This window comes from Falco naumanni, chromosome 9 (assembly GCF_017639655.2).
Source record: "Falco naumanni isolate bFalNau1 chromosome 9, bFalNau1.pat, whole genome shotgun sequence".
Taxonomy (NCBI): Eukaryota; Metazoa; Chordata; class Aves; order Falconiformes; family Falconidae; genus Falco; species Falco naumanni.
Window position 1 is genome coordinate 25,385,766 of NC_054062.1, and position 20,537 is coordinate 25,406,302.

General features: G+C 54.4%; 1 protein-coding gene across 3 annotated transcripts; it reads left to right on the plus strand.

Moving 5' to 3' along the window:
• The first annotated feature begins 1,432 nt into the window (after nucleotides 1-1,432).
• ABCC2 (ATP binding cassette subfamily C member 2) lies at nucleotides 1,433-20,314 on the plus strand. 3 transcript variants are annotated; one of them, XM_040607401.1, is made up of 32 exons: nucleotides 1,433-2,263; nucleotides 2,812-2,985; nucleotides 3,457-3,582; nucleotides 4,681-4,815; nucleotides 5,230-5,352; nucleotides 5,691-5,746; nucleotides 5,960-6,191; nucleotides 6,818-6,999; nucleotides 7,589-7,766; nucleotides 8,257-8,511; nucleotides 8,965-9,030; nucleotides 9,555-9,692; nucleotides 10,018-10,164; nucleotides 10,451-10,539; nucleotides 10,629-10,691; nucleotides 10,881-11,007; nucleotides 11,183-11,359; nucleotides 11,463-11,630; nucleotides 11,932-12,118; nucleotides 12,917-13,049; nucleotides 13,458-13,563; nucleotides 13,857-14,076; nucleotides 14,524-14,678; nucleotides 15,667-15,822; nucleotides 15,925-16,124; nucleotides 16,760-16,886; nucleotides 17,274-17,375; nucleotides 17,471-17,614; nucleotides 17,868-18,026; nucleotides 18,276-18,442; nucleotides 18,808-19,002; nucleotides 19,395-20,314. In XM_040607401.1, the coding sequence occupies exons 1-32, from the start codon at nucleotides 2,222-2,224 to the stop codon at nucleotides 19,522-19,524; spliced, it is 4,659 nt and encodes a 1,552-aa protein (XP_040463335.1). In that variant the 5' UTR covers nucleotides 1,433-2,221; the 3' UTR covers nucleotides 19,525-20,314. The 3 variants fall into 3 exon arrangements, with proteins under 3 accessions (XP_040463335.1, XP_040463336.1, XP_040463337.1); XM_040607402.1 differs by lacking the exon at nucleotides 5,230-5,352; XM_040607403.1 differs by lacking the exon at nucleotides 3,457-3,582.
• The last annotated feature ends 223 nt before the right edge of the window (nucleotides 20,315-20,537 follow it).

Consider the following 20,537-nt stretch of genomic DNA (forward strand, 5'->3'; position numbering starts at 1 on the left):
ACATATGTATTAGTTCTCAACATTGAGCTGGGAAGGAGATGGCTGCTTAGTGCTGGTGTCAGACCCTGCTTCAGTGCTGACACGTGCAGGCAGTAGTAAGGATCCAAACTTGGAAGACAAAATGATTAAATTTGTGGTTATAGTCAGTATAGTTCAGAATACCTGATCTAAGAGTTCATGGCTTATGTTGTGAGTTTTCATGAGTCATGGTGATGATTAAGATATTGGTAGCTCAACATGAATATTCTGCTGACCCAGCTCCCCCACCCCTCATAAACAGAGAATTTGGTTCTCTCTTTTTGTGTAAAGATTAAAAAAACAAAACAACAACAAAAAAAAGGCTTTTGAACTCATGGGGTTACAGCGTAACAAAGCAGAGAAACAAACCCTTCAGAAACAGAGATGAGCAGTGAGGGTGGGACTGATTTGTAGATTGCCTTGCAGAAGCCTCTGTCCTGGACCAGGCTGTGCGTAAGATGGACAGTTGAAAACTTACATTTCCAACAAGATGATGGACAACAGATGGGTAAAGGCAGGGGAGCACGGGGAAATGGTGTGGTATTGTTGGCCAAAGGTGCCGAACTGCTTTGATTAGCTTGGTCCCAGTCAACATCATCTGGGTATTGTAGTGAAGGAAGCTTTATGTAAGGAGCTGAAGGACAATGTGGTAGCTTGGTGGGTTTTTAGGAGTAGCATATCGCAGGTATGAGGGTAGAGAAAGTGGGGGTGTGCCTGCTTTGAACATTAAAGATAGCTGGGGTCTGGTGCTGAGCAAAGCACTTGTGCTCTGCTTGAGAGACCAAAGATGGGGTGAGGATGGGGCTGTGACATCTACTGAAAACAGACCAGCGTATGGGACAGAGCATTAAATAGGAAGGTGTCATGAGCAAGTGGTCCCCTTGGCAGAAGCGCTCCAGGTGGGTACAAGCAAGGCCAGAGGACACCTGTGCCAGTGAAAAGAAAGAAGACATGTCACCACTCTGGATGGAGAAGGACTGAGGAAGTGACTGCTCCATTCATTTTCTTACCCGTTACATCAAATTGCTGCTCTCACCTCAGTGTATTGGTTCCAGCCCGGAGGACCTAGCACTACGAGTAGCTTTATTTACAAAAACAAGTGGATTTAATCAGACAAGCCAATAATAATTAACCAGCGAGCTGGACGTTGAACCTTTCTCTGCTATTGATGGTGAGGGGGTTGTTCCTGAGCAATTACTCATTGTGTCACCCTTGACTTCTGAGCTATCTACTAACTCCATGGACAATGAGACAGCAGAATCCTTGTGGTCACCCTACTGTCCCCTTCTACCTAGTGCTCCTCAAGAGCATGTGTGATAAAGCAAATTCAGTTCCAGCCTTAGAGCAGCACCATTCTCACCTGCCCCCACACCACCTTTCTAAGCAGCAGGGTGATGATTTAGTGGCAGTCATGCTTTCTGGGGATGGTCCTCTGGCTGTCTCAGATGTTGGGGGTTGCTTTAGAATGAAAATGCAAAGTCTCTTTTAGGTTTTGTGGTCAGCTAGTTGCCAGAACATGCAGACAACACTGAGATGTGGGAAAGGGAGAGCTGGGAAAGTCTCCAGGCTCTGCAACCCAGAATAAATTGCTAAAAGGAACACGGATCCTGGGGACTCGGACCACTGCAGCATGCGGTCTGCTGGGCTTCCAGATGTTGCAAGTTCTCAGGCCTGTAGCACTGCTGGTGTCCTGGGCTTCCTTGCTGGATGGCACGTGAGGAAAAGGGTTCTGTCATCTTTGACTCCTGAGAGACCAGCCTTTGCTGGACCTTTTGGCAACATTAAGCAGGCTTGTTCTGGCAGGAGAGATCTGCTGCACTGAAGTAGCATCTGTAGTGGGTCCATATGAGCTTGTCTCTGCTGGTATGCACTGTTGAAGGCTGTGATTTCTGAGCAACAGCTGTGATGTCCTGCAGTGACTCCACAACAGCAGCTTCCCTGCATCTCCCCTTTGGCCTCTTCCTTGGATCTTCCTCTCCTCCCTTCCCCAGAGCCCGTGCAGTTTCCAAAGCCCTCGTGGTCACTGCTGTGGTCTGTGGTGTTGTGCAATAGCATCAAGTTAACAATTAACTGTGTGTCATCAGGGATTTTGTCCCAACACCACTTGAGGGTGTGTGGGGACTTTTGTCCTAAACATCCACCCAGGACATTCACAGCCAGGCAGAGCGAGGGGAAGGAGCTGCTGTCTCTTCTGCCCTGAGCCATGTCGGCAGCCCTGGAGGAGTTCTGCGGCTCCGTCTTTTGGGTGAGTGGCTGCATCACCCCTGCTGCCTGTTCTTGGGATAGGAGGCTTAGTGGAAGGGGAGAGCAGTAGTTCCCAAGACTCACAGCTTGTTCAGCCAGGGAGACCCAACTGGCAGTGGTCAGCAGAGGTTCTGCTATTTATCCAGGACTGCCATGGCACTGAGCGCTGTGCACAGCCTGCGTAGTATCTGCGAGCTAAAGATGAGTGACAGCTTCTGGAGTGAGCCCTGTCCTGTTTTAGACCTGCAGCCCAGCTGGGAACATGGGACATCCTGCATGGACCTCTCAGGGAATGATCTGGGTCCAGCTTGGGGTGGTTGTGGGGGAGGCCCTCCCAAGTTCAGGCAGATACATGGGTAGGGGCACATCACCTGGGACCTTGGCTGAGTGCTGCAATGCTCAGCCAGGGAGGTGGTTGTTGAGGAAAGGGGGTGTGATGGGGTGGAGCAGGGTGGGCAGGAGCTGTGGGACTGCTGGCTTTTGTGCTGTGAACCAGGTGAGGGTCAAGTCATACCAAGTGACTTGGTTGTCTGTCCTTGCTGCCCCCAGAATGCCTCCTACCTTGCTCGTCCAGATGCCGACCTGCCTGTGTGCTTCCAGCAGACTGTGCTGGTCTGGGTCCCCCTTGGCTTCTTCTGGATTTTGGCTCCTTGGCAGCTCTTGCCCATGTGCAAATCCAGAACTAAGAAATCTTCTGTGACCAAACTCTACATCATCAAACAGGTAGAGTGGGACTGAGGGGGTGTGGAGGGCAGGCTGGAGCAGCCTGGGCTGGACGGGTGGTGAGTGGAAAAGCCTCTGGGCTGGAGTCGGGTGTGGGCTGGGGAGATGAGAAGTGTATGGGCTGGGGCACCATCTGGGACAGAAATGTAAAGAGGAACCCAGAACTAAGGTGTATCTGGGACAGAGGGATCAGCAGGGCTGGGATGCACTGGGAGGGAGGGCAGAGGAGTGTGCTGGGGCCTCTCACCTTGTGGGCTGTTTTCCTCAAAGCTTAAAATGATGGCAGTGATCCTGTGGAAGTGCTGCAGCTTCACAGGGCCCTAGAAAGCTCTCCCGGGCCAGGTTTGTGTGGAAAGGGTATAATGGTGTACGGGGAACAGTGCTTTTATGCCCAGCTGTGTTGTCTCCCAGTGGTTTCCAGTGCCCACAATAGGCTGGGTCTCCCCTCACGGCTGCCCCGCTGTCCCATAGGTGCTGGCTACCTTGCTGATGCTGACGGCAGTGGTGGAGTTGGCCCTGACGTTTGTAGAGGACACAGAGCAGGACCCCCTGCCAGCTGTCCAGTACACAAACCCCAGCCTGTACATCGCCACCTGGGTAAGGGATCAGCGGGTAAATGTGCTGTGTGTCACCAAAGAGACAGGTGTGAGACTGTGGGGTCAAGCAGCAGAAAACTTTCCTAGCACAGAGATTAGCAGGAAGCCATGTCCATGAGGGAAGCATAGCCTGGAAAATGGGTAGGGACCAGCCCTGAACACGTGCAGGTGGTGCACAAGGGTGACAGGTTGCAGGCAGATGTCTGGTTGTACAGTGCTCCCTCCCTTTGTCCTTAAGACTGGGATAGGTATTATGCCTGTGTATGTGTGTATATATACACATATGTGTACATGTGTACGAGTGTAGCTGAGCTTTCTGGCAGGAGCCTCAGCAGCAGCAGTGTGGGCTTTGCAGGACTGATTGCACAGCGTGAACATCAGACCATGGCTCGCTGCTCTGATGTCTCACAGCTTCCCATGGGTTGCTGCTCAGTTTTGTGCAGTCGGGAAGTGCCACAGGATTCCCAGGCAGAGGAGAAAGCTGAGGATGTAGAGGCTGTTAGCTTGATGGAATATGTGCGTGGAAGCTGCAGATATCTTGTGTGAGACATGGGATATTCTAGCAATCTTAATAAAGCCAAAATGCTCAGCAGCTACAAACAAAAGCAGCACCCCCGTTTGCTATCCTCCGTATTTTGTCATGTTGTTTAGTTACATGTGCAGAGTTCACGTGAAATTCTAAGCAAGAGGACTGCCCAGAGAGGTGCGCTGCTGGCACTCTGACCTGGCTGTAGTTCCCGGTCTGGAGGCAATACACAGGAGGCAGGGTGTGACCCTTCACAGCTGGGCACATCTGAGAATTTAAGGTGAGAACAGCTAAAAAGAGAAACAGTGCCCTGCTGTGTTGTCGGGGTGCCTTCAGACCTTGCTTTTCTGATGAGGATCCTGATGTAATGTCTTGCTGAAATAAACCTTTGCCCTATGCAATTAACTCTGAAGTTTCTTTAGGGTTGGCAGTAAGCTCAGTGTCTTCAAGGCAGTGAATCCCAGCAGAACACGTGTGCTGGCATCCCAGGACACATGTCCCAAAGGCACGTTTAGAGCCCAGACCTAGTCCTGCAGCCCTACCTGAACCTCTGACTGATCTTTCTTCCCCCAGCTCCTGGTCCTGTTGATCCATGATGTGCGGCGCTTCTGCTTGTGCAGAGACTCGGGGATACTTTTCTGCTTCTGGACACTCTCCCTCCTCTGTGGGATATTGCCGTTCCAGTCGCTCCTCCGGAGAGCCCTGCAGGTTGGGTTTGTTCAGCAGGAAGCTCTGTGCTTCCCCACAGTCTTGTTCTGTCCTCAAAGAAAGTCCCTTCAGACTTCATCTCTTGACAAGCTCTCAGTGGTATCACTGAGGTCCCAGCTGCTCTAGGGACCAGAAGAGACCTGAGAAGTAATTGCTGTTTGAATTCATCCTGTTTCTTTGAGGGAGGCATAAGCTTTCCAGGACAAATTTCTCCCCTTACAGACCTATGAGAGGAGGTCAGGGAGAAGCAGGGAGGGGTGGCAAAGGGAAGCTGAGTCAGGACCCAGAGCAAGTTTTGCATGGCCCTGTTGGGCTCAGCCACATTCACTGTGTTGGGGATGGATCTTGTCTCTAAGCACCAGATGGCCTTGAGACAAACCCCCAGCAGTCTCTCTGGGCTCTCCATTCCTGCAGGCATCAATCTCCGATGTGCCACGGTTTGTCCTTTTCTTCATCTCCTACGGGCTCCAGCTGCTGCTCTTCCTTGTCTCAGGCTTCTCAGATATTGCCCCAGAAACAAAGGAAATCAGGAAGAAGGTGTGACTTCCATGCGGGACTGTGCTTGGGGCTCGGGTACCACATCCTGGCTCGTGTGGCATGGGGGTAGGGTGAGCTCCATGCAAAGACTCCTGGCCCCTGTGGGAAGGAAGACCTGAGCGCTTCAGCGAGAGCCACAGCAAGAGCTGGAGCTTGCAGCCTGGGGCATCTGCTTGTATGTCCAAGGGGTGATGCTTCTGGGTGTGAGATGGGTTCCTGGGGCTGGAGCTGGCACAGTTTGAAATTTCTGGGGTCCTTAATGGCAGAGGGTGCTGAGTCAATTCTTGTCAACGCTACCCCTCATCATCTCTTGGTACCCATTTTGTTTTGTACCCTAGAACCCGGAGGTGACAGCCTCCTTCCTGAGCTCCATCACCTTTGAATGGTACACCAGGTGAGCTGGGCTCTGTGGGAGGTTGGGCTGGCCCATCCCTTTTTGGGGAAGCCTGCAGCACAGGCTGCTTGGAGTTAGTCATGAGAGGCACTGCATTCGGTGCAGCCCGAACTCAGGGCCAGGCTGGGTGTGAAGGCTCTGCGTTTGCAGCAAGGACTCACCAACAGGTGTAGTGTGGGAAGCTTGCTGAGAGGAGATTTCTCTGCTCCACAGCATGGTTTTCAAGGGCTATCGCAAACCCTTGGAGATAGAGGATATCTGGGAATTGAAAGATAAAGACAAGACGCAGGCTATTTATGCTGGTTTGGAGAAGAACATGAAGACTGCTGTGAGGAAGGCCCAAGCAGAACTGGAGAAACGGAAACGCAAGAAAAGATCCCGGGAAGGTGACCTGGACCACGGGAACAACATAAGCAAGGCACAGAGCCAAGACATCCTGGTGCTGGTAAATCCCTTCCTAATCTTGGCCTTGCATGGGACTGAGAGATCCAGGTCCAGCCCTGGGAAGTAGGGTCATCTTGCCTCCCTGCAGCTCCCTTTGCTGGGTTTTCCCCTCTGATTCTGCAGGGCTGTGGGCAAGGATGGAGGAACTCATGACAGGGTACTTGACATGCCCTGTACTTGGCAGATCCCCATGTTTTGAGAGACCAAGAGAGTCTTCATCCTTCTGCCCTACAGAAGGACAGCAACCACCCTCAAGTCTGCAGTACAAGCAGCTCCCTTATTTCTGTTAGAAATAAGGCCAGATACCTCCAAGCAATGAGGTCAGAGTGAACATCACTCTGTGATCACCCCCGGTTTCAGATTCTTCCTGGAATGTCTGATTTTTGGAGAGATTCAGACTGGTCTGGGGTTTGCAACAATTGTCTTTGACAGACAAGAGAGGTGTTACTGCTGGGGGTGTATGACCTGAGCAGAGATCAGCGAGAGGGAACACAACAGGAGATAAATCTAAGGCTTCATTTGGGATGCCTGAGCTGGGGGGTCTGTGGTGCTGCCCTAGAAGCATCCTTCCAAGTGCAGGAAGCCTGCACAACCAGCTCCTTTACTTCTGTGTGGGGTTTCCTCTAGGAGGAGAAGCAGCCCAAGAGGAAGAAGAAGGGAGACAAAGGGGACTCTGCCCCTCGCAAGGATTTCCCCAGGGGCTGGTTGATAAAAACTCTGGGCAAGACCTTCTGGCAGAACCTCCTGCTAGCAGTGGCTTTCAAGCTGGTGCATGATGGACTTGTGTTTGTCAGCCCCCAGCTGCTGAAGTGAGTCCTTTCTCTCTGTCCCTGTCCATTCCCTGCCTTGACTTTGCACCCAGCCCCACCACCTCTCTATGTGCACTGCATCCAACCCCACCATCTCCATAGGGGTACTTCTCCCAGCCCCACACTCTGGGGACTTCTTGTGTCCTCACCGAAGGTGTGAGAACGTGTTGGGTTAGTATAGTGAAGAACTGATCTGAGCTGGCTGCCAGCTCTTGCAGGGGATATCTTGCTCCCTGCTCCCAACATCGTTCATTATGCAGTCCTACTCCCTCCCTGGAGACAGTTCTGGCTCTTCTTTGGGGCCCTTCATGAGTCAGTCCAGCTCAGCCCTGGATTTGTTTTGCAGAGCTGCACAGTTTCTGCGGATGATCTGACATTGGTGACCCATTGCTGTACGTGAGATGCAGGTCCCTGGCAGAACAGGGACACCCAGCAAAACAGGGGTCCCCAGCTGGCTGAGCACTGAGCCAGCTGTCTGGCACAGGGTCTCTGTCACTGCTCTTGTGAGGGTGCTCTCCTTGTGTTGGTTTGGGGCATCTTAGGTCTGTCTCAGTAGGGTGGGGGTCTCATGGGCTCCTTTATCCTCCAGGCTGCTGATTGCCTTTGTGTCGGATGAGGAGTCCTTTCCCTGGCAGGGCTATCTGTACTCCATCCTACTCTTCCTGACAGCGCTGATCCAGTCCCTCTGCCTGCAGCAGTACTTCAGCTTGTGCTTCCATCTTGGCATAAATGTGCGTGCCGGTCTCATTGCTGCCATCTACAAGAAGGTTGGTATGGCCCTGTCATCACCCCTGCTGGCTTTCCTCCAGCTGGGGATACTGGCATCCGTTGCCTGCCCCATTAACCTGGGGCTACTGGAGTGTGCGCCCTTCACTTCCCAGGAAGGCGCAGGGAGAACTCTGCTTGTGGGACACCCACCAGCACTGGGACACTGTGGGTGCTAGTTCTGCCTGGGACCTGCGTGCTGCAGCCACGTGTTTGATAGCGACCAGGGGCTGAGGGAGGTTTCTCTTCAAAGCAGCGCAACACCTGGGGCAGCAGCCACTAGCATCCCTGCCTGGGAATGTGTTTCTTTCCTCCAGCATCCAGTGGTTCCTGGTGTGCAGGCAGTAACGACAGCACTTGTGGCCAGCAGAGAGGCACCAGGAGCAAACTCCGTGACCCAGCCTGGCCTGCTAATTCCCTGCTCTATGCCATGCTGCTAGCAGCCAGGCTGCTCCCAGACTGGCTTGCAGCGACTATGCTTTATCTCTCCAGGCACTCACCATGTCCAGTGCCACCCGCAAGGAGTCCACAGTGGGAGAGACTGTGAATCTGATGTCAGCTGATGCCCAGAGATTCATGGACATGGCCAACTTTGTTCACCAGCTGTGGTCATCCCCCCTGCAAATTATCCTGTCCATTGTCTTCCTCTGGGGAGAGCTGGGCCCCTCTGTCCTAGCTGGCATTGCAGTCATGGTGCTGCTCATCCCCATAAATGGGTTCCTGGTTGCCAAGGCCAAAGCCATCCAGGTCAGTGGTGGGTGCAGGATCCTCCTTGGCCTCCCACTCCTGAGGCCCACTGTTAATCCCCTCACTTGTTTTCCACACTCCCCAACCCTTTCCTGATATGCTGTGGATCTTCTCCAGCCTGGGAAGCTCATCTGACTTGGGCTGGGGGTGCCTCTAGCCTGAGCCAAGGGGTGATCAGCTGAGATGAACAGGAGGCAGGCGAGACCTGTTCTACCATCACAGCTGAACTTGAACAGGGCTGGGTGCAGCCTTGAGGACTGAAAATGAGATTTTGCCAACCATCAAATAAAGCTTTAGCTTCTACCTGATAACAGGTTGCTGGTTTTCCCAGGTTGTCCAGAGCCCCAGGGGCCAAGGTCCAGCCCACCCTTCCCATTCCTGTGGCAGCCCAGACGTATTTCCAAGGGTGAGTTGCTATCTGGTTTAGGTGATCTCTGGCTCTTCTGTTTGTAGGTGAGAAATATGAAGAACAAGGATGAACGCATGAAAATAATGAGTGAAATCCTCAATGGAATCAAGGTGAGCTGTGGAGTGGAGACCCCCTGGGAAGTTGCTGCACTGCTTTTCTTGGTGTACTCTACCTGGAGGCAGCACATCTGTATAACCCTGCAGCACCAGCGTTACAGTGTCGTTTGGGGCCCCTGTGCCTGGGATAGCCAAGCCTCAGTCTCTGCAGCTCCCTTGGCTTCCTTGCCTTCCTCACCTTTTGAAAGGTTGGCTGGGGAGGAGCTCTGGGTACCTGGACCAAGACTTGGGAGCCAAAAGAAGGCTTTCTGGGGGTTTCCTGCATTGCTGTGGTGGTGAGCAGGCTGCCGTGGTGGCAGAGGGGCTGGCAGTGACAAGTAAGCCGAGGACGAGGGAGTGGGAATGCTGTGAAGTGCTGTAAGCCATGGGGCAGGACAGGAGGGAGGAAATGCAGTGACCAAGCAAGGTTCCGATCGAGCCAGGAGCTGGTGATATGGATGTGCTGGCCACCAGTGAGCTGAGTGTGCAGATGGGCATTCCTGTGAGGCCGGCACCTGCTCACCCTGCTCATCCCACAGATTCTGAAGCTTTTTGCCTGGGAGCCCTCCTTTGAGAAGCAAGTCAGTGAGATCCGGGCACAAGAGCTCAAGAACTTGGTGAAATTCAGTTACTTGCAGTCAATCTCTATCTTCGTGTTTACGTGTGCCCCCTTCCTGGTGAGTGCCAGCAGGCCTGGGGAGGGCTGCCTCTTCCTCAGAGCTGGGGATGGGAAAGATTGGGAACCTCAGCTGGAGTGCTCCTGCAGCGAGGAAGGGGCTGGCTGGCAGATGCCTGGGATGCAGAGTATGGTCCTAGTTGCTGGCAGGAGAGCTGTGGTGGAAAGGGATCCCATCAGGGTGGTGAGGCGGGACTCAGTGGAGAAGGGAAGCAGGAGGGGGAAAGGTCCCCAGTGGGAAGGCACTGCTGAGGGCTTAGGGGAGCATGAGGGGCTGGGCTGTGCACAACCACACTGATGGTGGCTTTCTCTGCTGTCTGTCCTAGGTCTCCTTGGCCAGCTTTGCTGTCTACGTGCTAGTGGATGAGAACAACATCCTGGATGCACAGAAGGCCTTTACTGCCATTTCCCTTTTCAATGTGCTGCGCTTCCCCATGGCCATGCTGCCCTTGGTCCTCTCTTCCCTGGTGCAGGTCAGCCCTTACATAGGGCAGGGGGTGCAGGGAGATCTTATGATACTTCTGTCCAATCCAGCACATGGGGCTCAGGTGTGTGATGGACCTGGGCCTTGGACACCCAGGGGCCAGTGCACGGGACTCTGCTGGCAGTGGGGTGGGACAGGACTCATACGTGACACGGGCTTGGTGCTCAGAGGTTGGGGTGGGGGCTGTGTGTATGGGGTGTTCTGCTTATGGGGGTCCTGCCAGCCCACCCAGCTGTGCCCAGTGCCCACATGCCATCCTCTTTCTGCCACGGCAGACCAATGTGTCGACTGAGAGGCTGGAGCGCTACCTGGGAGGAGAAGACCTGAAGACCTCAGCTATCCACCACAACCCCATTGCAGGCAGGTGAAGCTCCAGGTTACTCCTGTGGGTCACAGGCTGGCCCAGCCCCGGGCTTTCCCAGCCCTGAGGGACGGCTCTCTGCTGGCAGGCAGTGCTGTGCGTTTCTCGGAGGCCACCTTTGCCTGGGAGCAGGACGGCATCGCTGCGATAAGAGAGTGAGTGCTCCGTGCCATGCTGGGGACGGGCGGCTGGGGAGAGGGGGTCTTTCTGTGGTGTCAGCCAGGGATGGCAGCCACCTCTCGCAGTGCTGCTAGAAGAGTGTGCCCCAGGGACACTGCTCCGTGCTGGTCCCACGCAGGAGCTGCCGGATGAGCTGGCAGTGCTCAGCCCTCATGTTGTTGCAGTGTCACCCTGGACATCGCACCTGGGAGCCTGGTGGCTGTGGTGGGTGCTGTGGGCTCAGGCAAATCTTCACTGGTGTCAGCCATGCTTGGGGAGATGGAGAACATCAAGGGGCACATCAACATCCAGGTGAGAGGAGCTGGCTGGCACAGCGGGCTGTGAGGGCTGCTTGGGAGCCCAGCAGGGGGGCAGCAGGGCCGGGCTGGTCACAGCGTGGTGGCTCAGGGCGAGGCCAGGCTGCAGGAGGTGGCAGTGCTCAGGCAGATGCTCTGCAAGGTAGCTGGTTGCACACCTCTCTTTTCAGGGCTCCCTGGCATATGTCCCCCAGCAGGCCTGGATCCAGAATGCCACACTGAAAGACAACATCCTTTTTGGGTCAGAACTGGATGAAGCCAGGTATCAGCAGGTCATCAAGGCTTGTGCTCTCCTTCCAGACCTGGAATTGCTGCCTGCGGGTGACCAGACAGAGATTGGGGAGAAGGTATTAGCCCTGGGCACTATGGGTTTCCCACAGCACCTACAGCAGAGGACAGAGCTGTTGCCCTGTGCCAGCCCAGTGCTCAGGGAGATCCCGTCCCTTCCAGGGCATTAACCTCAGTGGGGGCCAGAAGCAGCGAGTCAGCCTGGCCCGGGCAGTGTACAGCAACGCAGACATCTACATCCTGGATGACCCATTGTCTGCCGTAGATGCTCACGTTGGCAAGTACCTCTTTGACCACGTGCTGGGGCCAAAAGGGCTGTTGCAAAAGAAGGTGAGCGCCCGTGCCCTCCCCACCACCCCCCAGCCAGGCAGGAATGGCACTAGCCTGGTGTTGACCACCCAGGGAAATCTGAGGTTGCTTGCTTGGGACAGAGAGGGGTCCTGTGGCTTTCCTGTGGGGCTGCAGCAATCAGGAGAGGCCTCCATGGGTCCCCAGAAGGGTGCCCCATGTCCCCATAGCCAGGAATTGATAAGCAGAGAGGTCCCCAAGTAGGGATGGAAAGCCTGCAGGCCCATGGATGGGGAGCAAGGGGTGCTCTGATGCTCACTACCCTGCAACCACTTTGTTGCAGACACGGATCTTGGTGACACACAGTATCAGTTTCCTGCCCCAGGTCGATAACATCGTGGTGCTGGTGGAAGGAGCAGTGTCTGAGCATGGCTCCTACAGCACCCTGCTTGCAAACAGGGGGGCCTTTGCCCAGTTTCTGAACTTGTATGGCAGCCAGGAGGAGGATGCTTCAGAGAAAAATACCACAGGTACTGGAACACAATGGGGCTGTGGCAGTTAGAGGGGCTGCATGTGACCTGATCTGTCAGCCTGACCTGGCTTTATCCAGCCCAGGCACCAGTGGTGGCTGCTGTGAGTCCTTCCCAGCTTCTGGCAATCAGCAGCACAAGGACTTTCTGCTTCAGATTTGCATCCAGACGTGATGTTGAACAGCCAGCATAGGACCTGTCTATTTTTTTACTTCCTTTTTAGTTTATTTATGTTTGTGGGTCCCCTAATTTTATGTGGCAGCAGGCTCCCTACCTTAGTGATGCTGGGGTGAGAAAGATCCTTTGGTTTATTCTAAATGTGCTGTTGGATAACGTTTCATCTCTATCATGTCCCCCTGCGCTATGGGGCGGAGAGGTGTCTGGTCAGGCAGATGCTCACCTTGCCTGGGCTCAGCCTGGTTGCTCAGCTGGAGCCTGGCTATTCCCAGTCTGTTGCCACAGGACCCATCTCCACCTGCTCAAAAGGATGCTCCTGAACTGGAGTGATATGACCTACTAAACTAGCATAGATCTCTGCTTGGGGTCCCACCAGTGGTACTGGTACGTCAGCAGCAGGAACTGCCTCCATGCAGTGGAGCCCTGTGTCAGTTCTCCTGCCAGCACAATGGATTTCTTCCTCCTGCTGTATTGGGCTTGCAGCAGGGCTGGAGAAGGTGTGATGTGTAGTGGTAGGACACAGCCTGGGCCTGGGGTGTGGGATGGAGCTGGGTGCAGCAGAGGTGTGGTGCATGGGATCTGCTTTCTCCTCCCTACCTTCCCTCATCCTTGTGCTTGTAGCTGTTGCTTTAGCTGAGGATGAAGAGCAGGGTGATGAAGACGTTGAGCCCTGTGTGGAAGACGGCCCTGATGATGTGGTGACCATGACCCTGAAGCGAGAGGCCAGCATCCATCAGAGGGAGTTCAGTCGCAGGTGGGACTTGACCTGAGCTCTCAGCTCTCCCTCCTGCCTCCTGCACTGCTTCCCTGCAAAAAGGGGTCTGGGGGCTTCCCGCTGGGACTCTCTCTACCTGCTCCTACACCAGCTGGGCTGGGTCAGGAGCATCTGATCTTGCCTTTACTCGTGTTAGTGTGTTACAGCCTTAACTCTGTGGTCTTCCCTGAAACTCATGCTGCTGGCTGGTTCTGCTTTTGGGGATGAGTGCGATGATTTCAAGGCTGCAAATGACTAGGGCTTCCACAAGGCTCTTTCAAAGCTGCTCCAGTTAGGACGTTATTTCCCAGAGGGCTCCAGCACTGTAGTCCCAGGGCAGCATAGGGATGGACCCCCAGGAGAGTAGGACCCATCCAGCACCCTGTGACTAACAACACCTCCCTGCAGCCTTAGTAAAAGCAGCACCAATTCCTGGAAGAAGACCCAGGAGGATCCCCCCAAGAAGCTGAAGGGTCAGCAACTGATTGAAAAAGAAGCTGTGGAAACCGGCAAGGTGAGGAGGATGGATGGATGGGTGGGTGGATGGATGGATGGATGGATGGATGGATGAATGCATGGATGAAGCACAGATACAAGACCCCGACCGTGTCTCAGAGAAGCTGGTGCTAGCTATCTGTGGTCCCACTGCAGCCAAGAGACACTGAAGTAGGCAGAGCTGCCTGGGACTGGTGGGCAAGGTGGTGGAGGGGAGCACTGTGGGCAGCAAGGTGGGAGCCCCGAGGCTGTGGCGGGGTGTCATTGGCCACAGTTTGCTGGGCAGTGGTGATGGGCTGAATCGGTTCACAGGTGAAGTTCTCCATGTACCTGCGGTACCTGCGTGCTGTTGGCTTGTGGTATTCTTTCTGGGTTGCCATGGGCTATGTTGGGCAGTATGTCGCCTTTGTGGGGACCAACCTGTGGCTCAGTGCCTGGACTGATGATGCACAGCGCTACCTGAACCAGACCTACCCCGTGGAGCAGCGAGACCTGCGGATTGGTGTCTTTGGGGCGCTGGGGGTGTCACAAGGTGAGCGTGGGAGCACAGGGGGTCCCACTCACCTCAGCTGTGTGGCCAGAAGGGATACGGCTTGCAAGGCCTGCAGCCAGGGGTGCAGCAAGGGGCAGGGGAGCCAGCACTGTGCTCTTTTGCCTGCTGCTGCCTTCCTTCTGGTTCCTGGCTGAACTGAGGACAGAGATCAGTCTGAAGCCAGCATAAATTGCCCCAAGAAGTCACCGTCCTTAATCAGTTTGGAGATAGTGCTATGGCTCAAGGCCTTCCAAAGGGTTAGCGTTCTTCCCCTGTGGTGGAACACAGTTACTGGGGCCTCCCAAGAAGGTGGGATGCTGGGCTATCACAGTGGCTCGCTGCAGAGCTGCTGGCTTGGAGCTCCTTGATGTGTCCCTTGAGCCAAAGGGTGCCTGGGGCCAGAGTCACACATGAGCTGGTGATGACCACCTTGTGCTCTCCTTGCAGCTCTCTTCCTACTCTTTGCAACCATCCTTTCTGCTCATGGTGCCATGCGAGCCTCCCGGGTCATGCATCAGCAACTGCTCGGCAACATCCTGCGTGTGCCCATGAGCTTTTTTGACACAACCCCGACCGGCCGCATTGTCAATAGGTTTGCCAAGGTAAGAGAACAGCCCCAACATGAAGAAAGTGTTCCAGCAGGTCTGGAGAGCATTGGGTGGTGGCATAACTCTGTTGCTGTTCAACACTGCACAGATGAGCCCAGATCAGGGCCTGGAAGGGACAAGAAGGGCACGGTGGATGCGAGGCTGGCTGTGAGGCAAACGACATCTTGGGCTATACTAGGAGGAGAGTGGCCAGCAAGTTGCAGGAGTTGTTATCTCCTCGGCTCAGTGCTAGGGAGGCCACACCTGGATACTGTGTCTTGTTCTGGGGCCACCTGGTCTAGAGGGATGTTGAGAAATTGAAGAGGTCCAGAGTAGTTTACCAAGAGAGGTGGGAGCCTAGAGCTCATGTCACACACTGACATGTCCTGGTTATGGACTTTCAGCAAAATATGCGTTCTTTTTTATGTAAATGAAGCTCATTAAAAAAAAAAAAAAAGAGAAAATGAGAAAGGAGGGAGAACACAAACAGGTAGTTTCAAGTGTGCTGCTACTCCACTTCCTCCTTTGGTGCCACCACTTGATTTTTGGAAATAAAAATTGCTCTTGAGATCAAACCTATGGGCCTGCTTGGTTTACTCTGAGATGAGGGAGTTTGTGGTGCCCAGCTAGGAGATGGACGATGACTAGCTGGAGACCTGGGTGCACCTGCGTGGACCTGGAGTCAGCCCTGTCCCTCTTTCTGCCTCAATTCCTGCTCGTGCATCCTGGGTCCGGATGAAGATACAGTTTCCAAAGCTGGTCTGTGCTAAGGGGAATATTATAGAAAGCTTGTCTGTTAAATCAGCCGTTCCCAAGCTAAGAGCTATGGCCCTGAATGGGGTTGTGATTCTAACACCAACTCACTGTCATCCAATATTTTTGCAAGTGTCTAGCACTGTGTTGCTACATGAGCATGTAGGAACCCTGTAGGTTTGGGGCCTTTGGGTTTCTCCCTCTCGCTGGGATTACTGACTGCTTCTCCCTACTTCTTTGAATGCTCCAGGACATCTTCACAATAGATGAGACCATTCCCATGTCCTTCCGCAGCTGGCTCTCCTGTTTCATGGCCATCATTAGCACATTGCTCATGATTTCCTTGGCCACCCCATTCTTCGCTCTCGTTATTATTCCTTTGAGCATCTTCTACTATTTTGTGCTGGTGAGTAACCAGAGCTTGGGAAAAGCTTCTGCCCTGCTTATAGCAGTATCTTTTGTTGCTGTCAGCTTTGTGTTGGTAACCAAGCTGTGTGCTTCATTTCAGCGCTTCTATGTCTCCACGTCACGCCAGCTACGGCGTCTGGATTCTGTCACCAGGTCTCCCATCTACTCCCACTTCGGTGAGACAGTGTCAGGGCTTTCCGTGATACGTGCCTACGGACACCAAGAACGGTTCCTGAAGCAAAATGAGAGCACCATGGACATAAATCAGAAAAGTGTTTACTCCTGGATAATCTCAAATCGGTGAGTTTTATTTCTTATGCCACAGCACAGCCTGCAGCACCTCTGTCCATGGGCTTCTGGGTCTTGAGGGAGGTCCCTGAGATGCTGCAGTCCTCCCTCTTGATCTTAGGACAGAAGGTCTGTGTAGGAACTGGGGAGCTTGGGATTGGGACACCATATGTGGGAAGGGGACATTTTAGGTTGATTTTGAAAACCAGAGTGTTGCCCCCCACAAAGTGCCCAGAGCCTGAGCAGGTTGAGCTGCACTGTCAAGGGCTGAGATGCTCTCAGTGGGTTCAGGGAAGAGGTTGATACTCCAGGCCAGGTGGCGGTGCCATGGGGGCACTGTGGTGTTGATATATTACTGGTAGATGCTTTGGATGTTTGAGGGTTGTACAGCTGGGGCTCCTCTGATACATGGCATTACCAGCACAGGAGGTTATGTGTGAGACACGGGGGGACTGACAGATGCAATGAATCTGCTTGCAGAATTGGCCACAAATCACATGCTGTGTGGGTGCAGGTACCATGTGTACAGCGCTGGGCTCAGGGCTGGATGCGCAGGGATGGTGGTGGGGTGCTGGACTTACTGGCGGGCCCTGTGTTGATGATTGATGCCTCTCCCACCACCCCTCAGCTATCCTCTCCTGGTACAGGTGGCTGGCCATCCGTCTGGAGTTTGTTGGGAGCCTGGTGGTCTTCTTCTCTGCACTTCTGGCAGTGATTTCAAAGGGCACTTTGGAAGGCGGCATTGTGGGTCTTTCTGTCTCTTCTGCCCTCAATGTGAGTCAACGAAAGCTTTTTCTGATTCCAGGACAGGACTGTTCCTGGGAGCTCTGGGCTGGCTGCAGGATGTCTCCAGCTTTGATCCATGGAGAGGACATTAGTTGGGGTGTCCCATCAGCTGGGGAGCTGCTATGGAGCCAGGGGAAAACACATCCCAGTGTGAGGGGGATACTTGCTGCTGTGGGGAGGAGCATGGTCCTGTTGGGATCAGAGAAGCTGCAGCAAAGCTTTTGAAGGGCTGGGGAGAGGGGGCTGTTGCTGGGGAGTGGAGAGTTAGGGGCCAGGCCAGGGATGCTCGCACCCAGGCTGAGTCCCTCAGCTGAGGTGGGAGGTGGTTGTTCCTGGGTCCCACTGAGCTCTGCATCTTCTGGCTGTGCCATGCAGGTGACGCAGACACTGAACTGGCTGGTGCGGACCTCTTCAGAGCTGGAGACGAACATTGTGGCTGTGGAGCGTGTACATGAGTACACGAAGGTGAAGAACGAGGTGAGGAGACCAGGGTCCAGACAAACACCTGCTGCACAGCTTGGTGCTAGCCAGTATCACAGGGTGCAACCCCTCTAATGCTCTTATGCCTCCAGGCTCCATGGGTGACAGAAAAGCGACCACCTCCTGGCTGGCCCAGCAGAGGTGAGATCCAGTTCATTGACTACAAAGTTCGCTACCGACCTGAGCTGGATCTGGTTCTTCAGGAGATCACCTGCACTATTGGGAGCACTGAGAAGGTGAGGACCTCTCTGCCTTCACTCCACTCTTTCCAGAGCAGCACTGTGTTGAAGTTGTTTCAGTCTGTAGGCTGGGGAGGGATGGTGACAGGATTGTGACTCCTGGGAACTCGAACTGCAGGGCAGGGACCAGAGACCATCTGGGAGATGGTGATTTCAGATGCAGGGCTGGAAGTCCCACCACACCAAGATGGAGAGCATATGCTCTGCTTCCTTTAACCCTGTCAGCTGGTCTAAGTAGCTGCTTCCACAGGTTGGGGTTGTGGGCCGGACTGGGGCTGGAAAATCCTCCCTCACCAACTGCCTATTCCGTGTGCTGGAGCCTGCTGGAGGGACAATCATCATTGACGAGGTGGACATAGCGACAATTGGCCTCCACGACCTGCGCCAGAACCTCACCATCATCCCCCAGGTGAGCTGATCCCTGCCTTTCCATGTTCCACTGCTGTGCAGCCTCCCTGGCTTTGTTCCCTGGGGATGCGTTGCCCTTAGTGCATTCCTGGGTGCTGCAGAGACTCCAAGGGCCTGTGAGCATGGCACCACCACCTCCTGCCCAGCTGCAGCAGCGGCGTGGGCAGGATGGGGCCAGCCTCGGGGGCCTGGAGCCGTCGCCCCTGATGAATGGCTGTGGTGTGACTGAGCACGGTGCTGTCCCTGGCAGGACCCCATCCTCTTTACTGGCACCCTGCGGATGAACCTGGACCCTTTTGACCAGTACACAGACGAGGAGGTCTGGAAGGCCCTTGAGCTAGCCCACCTGAAGACATATGTGAAAGACCTTCCTGAGGGGCTGCTGCATGTTGTGAGCGAGGGAGGGGAGAACCTGAGGTGAGCAGAGCAGTGGAGGCATGCCCAGCTCCCGCCCTTCCCTGGGTCCCAGGGACCAGCCTGGGACAGCAGCCTCCAGTAGAGTGTCTGCCCAGGGACAAGGGCACAGAAGCTTCTGGGAGGTGAAGGTGGGAGAAAAGGGTCCAGGAGTCAGAGCTGTCACAGAGCCAGTGTGAGCTAACCCTTCCATGGTGTGGTGGCCCAGAGAGCAAGATGCTGAGGGACATGGTGCCCAGGGTGGCTGATGATCAGCTGGGGGAAGGCCGGGCAGGCATGGTGGTGGGCTCAGGGCAGCATGTGGCAGTAGGCTTGCAGAAGCCATGCTGGTGTCTGCCTAGTAATTCATGTTCTCCATGTCATCCCAGTGTTGGGCAGAGGCAGCTGGTGTGCCTGGCCCGGGCCCTTCTCCGCAAAGCCAAGATCCTCATCCTGGACGAAGCAACAGCAGCTGTAGATCTGGAAACAGATCACTTAATTCAGACAACAATCCGGAACGCGTTTGCAGACTGCACTGTCCTCACTATTGCCCACCGCCTCCACACCATCATGGACAGCAACAGGTACCGTGGGGCAGCATGGTGGGGCAAGGGTCGGGATCAAGGATGCAGCCAGAGGGGCAGGGGTGGATGCAGTGCCCGGGACAGCAATATACAGAGGTTCTAGGAGAGAACAGAGGGATGACAAGGATGGCCATGCAGTAGTTACGCCTTTGTGGCGAGAAACATTTCTGGGGATCCTTCTTTACAGCAACAGGCCATAGAGGTGTTTGCTGTTGACACCTTAAGTGTGTCACCCTGCTGGCACAGGGAGGAGAGCTGTGCCTCACCTCTGCGCCGAGATGAACCGCATGACGTGGCTGTCGGAGTGAGGGTCGGTGGGGCCGTGGTGCTTGTGCCAGCGCTGCTACCAGCTCAGATCCCGGGAGCTCAGGCCTTTTTGTTCCTGCTGCCAGGGTGATGGTGCTGCAGGCTGGGAGGATTGTGGAATACGACAGCCCTGAGGAGCTGCTCAAGAAGCAGGGTGTCTTCTCCGCAATGGCAAAGGATGCCGGCATCATGAACACAGAAACCACCATGCTGTAGGTGGAGCAGAGCAGTGTGTGGGTGCTTGCACGGGCAGCTCCCTCCCACTGGCACTCACCAAGTAGGCACCGGTGTCTCCCTGCAGCCAGGCAGCGGAGAGGGTGGCTTCTCTGGCTGTCAGGGACAGAGGACCTGGACCCAAGTGAGCTGTTAACCTTGCTACCTTGCACGCAAGGGTCTGGAGCTGCATAATTTATTCCGGTATAAAGGGAAAAAGTTACCTTCCAGGCAGGGAGACCATGACCCCCTTGGGGGTCTTAGTTTTTGTATTTCATCGTGCCAGGGGAACCTAGCTGAGATGCTCCAGCACTGTAGAATGAATTGTAAGGTTTAATCTAAGAGTGAACGTTACCATTTATTTACTTTTTTGTAACTTTTTAGTGTTCCAACTAGAAGTCTGACTTTAAGGCATGTTAAATAAGCCCTGGTTTAGCTTGAAACCTAGCCAGTGTTTGGGGGAAGCTGCTAACACAGGTTTGGCAGACGAACGTGGGTGGGGAGTCCCAAACAAGTAGCAAAGCTATACCCAGGTATGAACACTACTCTCTGGCAGTGGAGGTGGAGAAGCCAGAGCCTGCCTGCCTTCCCTGTGGCTACAGCTCCCTTTGCTTGTAGTGCAAATAAATGAGGAAGTCCCTGGAGCTATTGTAACCACTAATGGGGCAGATTTTGGGCTGTGGCTCCAGACTACAAACCTGATGGTGGTGGAGACAAGTTGGGGAGGTGCAGGCTCATGTATGTGCTACACTGACATGTACACACGCAAAATACAGTGGTTACTGTTGACAGACTCTTGACCCTTCCCTGTTCTTGGGCAGGAAAGGCGGGAGCTGTATCAGTGACATCGGCTGGCATGCAGGTAGCCTGTGCCCATGTGCATGCTGCCCACCCCACTCACAGCAGGGCAAACCCCTTCACCCGTGGCCGGTGGTAGGAAAGCCCAAAGCCACCTGCAGCCCCAGCTGAGTCATGTAACGTGCAGTGGGGGGAGAAAGCAGTGCAACCGCTTCATT